The following is a 1,022-nucleotide window of genomic DNA, read 5'->3' as shown; positions in this document are numbered from 1 at the left end:
CTGTGTGCAATATGTGATGCTCAAATCAGGATAATTAGTATATTCAATATTACACAATGTACGGCCGGCCCGGTGGCGCACTCGGTAGAGTGCGACGCTTGGGAGCACGGTGGCACTCCCACTGAGGGTTCGGATCCCATATACAGACCGGTCCGTTCACTGGTTGAGCGCGGTGCAGGTGCGACACCGAGGGTTGCGATCCCATTGCCGGTCGCGGTATGGGCGCGACACTGAGGGTTGCGATCCCGTTACCGGTCATGAAAAAAGACAAAAAGAAAAAAAATATATATATATTACACAATGTAAATGCCATACTCTTAACCACACTCCTAACTGCAGTGTTGGCTCCCTTCTGTGATCTGAGCTTCCTGTCTCCCATGTCCTTGAGATGAGGGTTACCATGATGACTCCTACCTAGCCTATGACTTCTCCATAATGCAAAGGACTGCCACCTGTGTTAACTCATTTGCCACTCAAAGAAAGTTTGCTATTTTTACCAACACTAATAGCAGATAATCATTACAGCAACCAGTTGCAGAGCACTTATGATGTGCGGGCACATGTTGATGCCTTAACCAGGGTCACATAGCAAGTTGTGGAGACCCCAGGGTAACTCCAGGGATAGAGGAGGAGGCAGCAGAGAGATAGAGATGCATGAGCACCAGGAATGCAGGGTTAATGGCCAAGGAAGTAATAATATTGATAACACAGGTAACCCAGACTTTCCTGATTTCTCAGGTAGAGATTGTGATGTCCCTGCTTGGGATGTTTTGTCCCCCTCTATTTGAAACCATCGCTGCCCTGGAGAATTATCACCCACGCATCGGACTGAAGTGGCAGCTGGGACGCATCTTTGCACTCTTCCTGGGGAACCTCTACACATTTCTCTTGGCCCTGATGGACGACGTCCACCTCAAGGTAAAAACCACAGACTCTGGGGCCGGCCCGGTGGTGCACTGCACTAGTGCGCTGCTTGGGAAGCGTGGAGGTGCTCCCGCCGAGGGTTCGGATCCCACATACAG

At 50.3% G+C, this 1,022-nt stretch overlaps 1 protein-coding gene across 1 annotated transcript in view; it reads left to right on the top strand.

Moving 5' to 3' along the window:
- Positions 1–1,022, top strand: part of TMC2 (transmembrane channel-like 2) — a 94,552-nt gene that overhangs the window by 67,995 nt on the left and 25,535 nt on the right. The window contains exon 12 of the mRNA XM_008589659.1: positions 739–918. Coding sequence (XP_008587881.1) covers positions 739–918 — 180 coding nt within the window. The remainder of the gene's footprint in view (positions 1–738; positions 919–1,022) is intronic.

Source organism: Galeopterus variegatus, unplaced genomic scaffold (genome assembly GCF_000696425.1).
Source record: "Galeopterus variegatus unplaced genomic scaffold, G_variegatus-3.0.2 Scaffold5573, whole genome shotgun sequence".
Classification (NCBI taxonomy): domain Eukaryota; kingdom Metazoa; phylum Chordata; class Mammalia; order Dermoptera; family Cynocephalidae; genus Galeopterus; species Galeopterus variegatus.
This window is presented reverse-complemented; position numbering and strand designations above follow the sequence as displayed.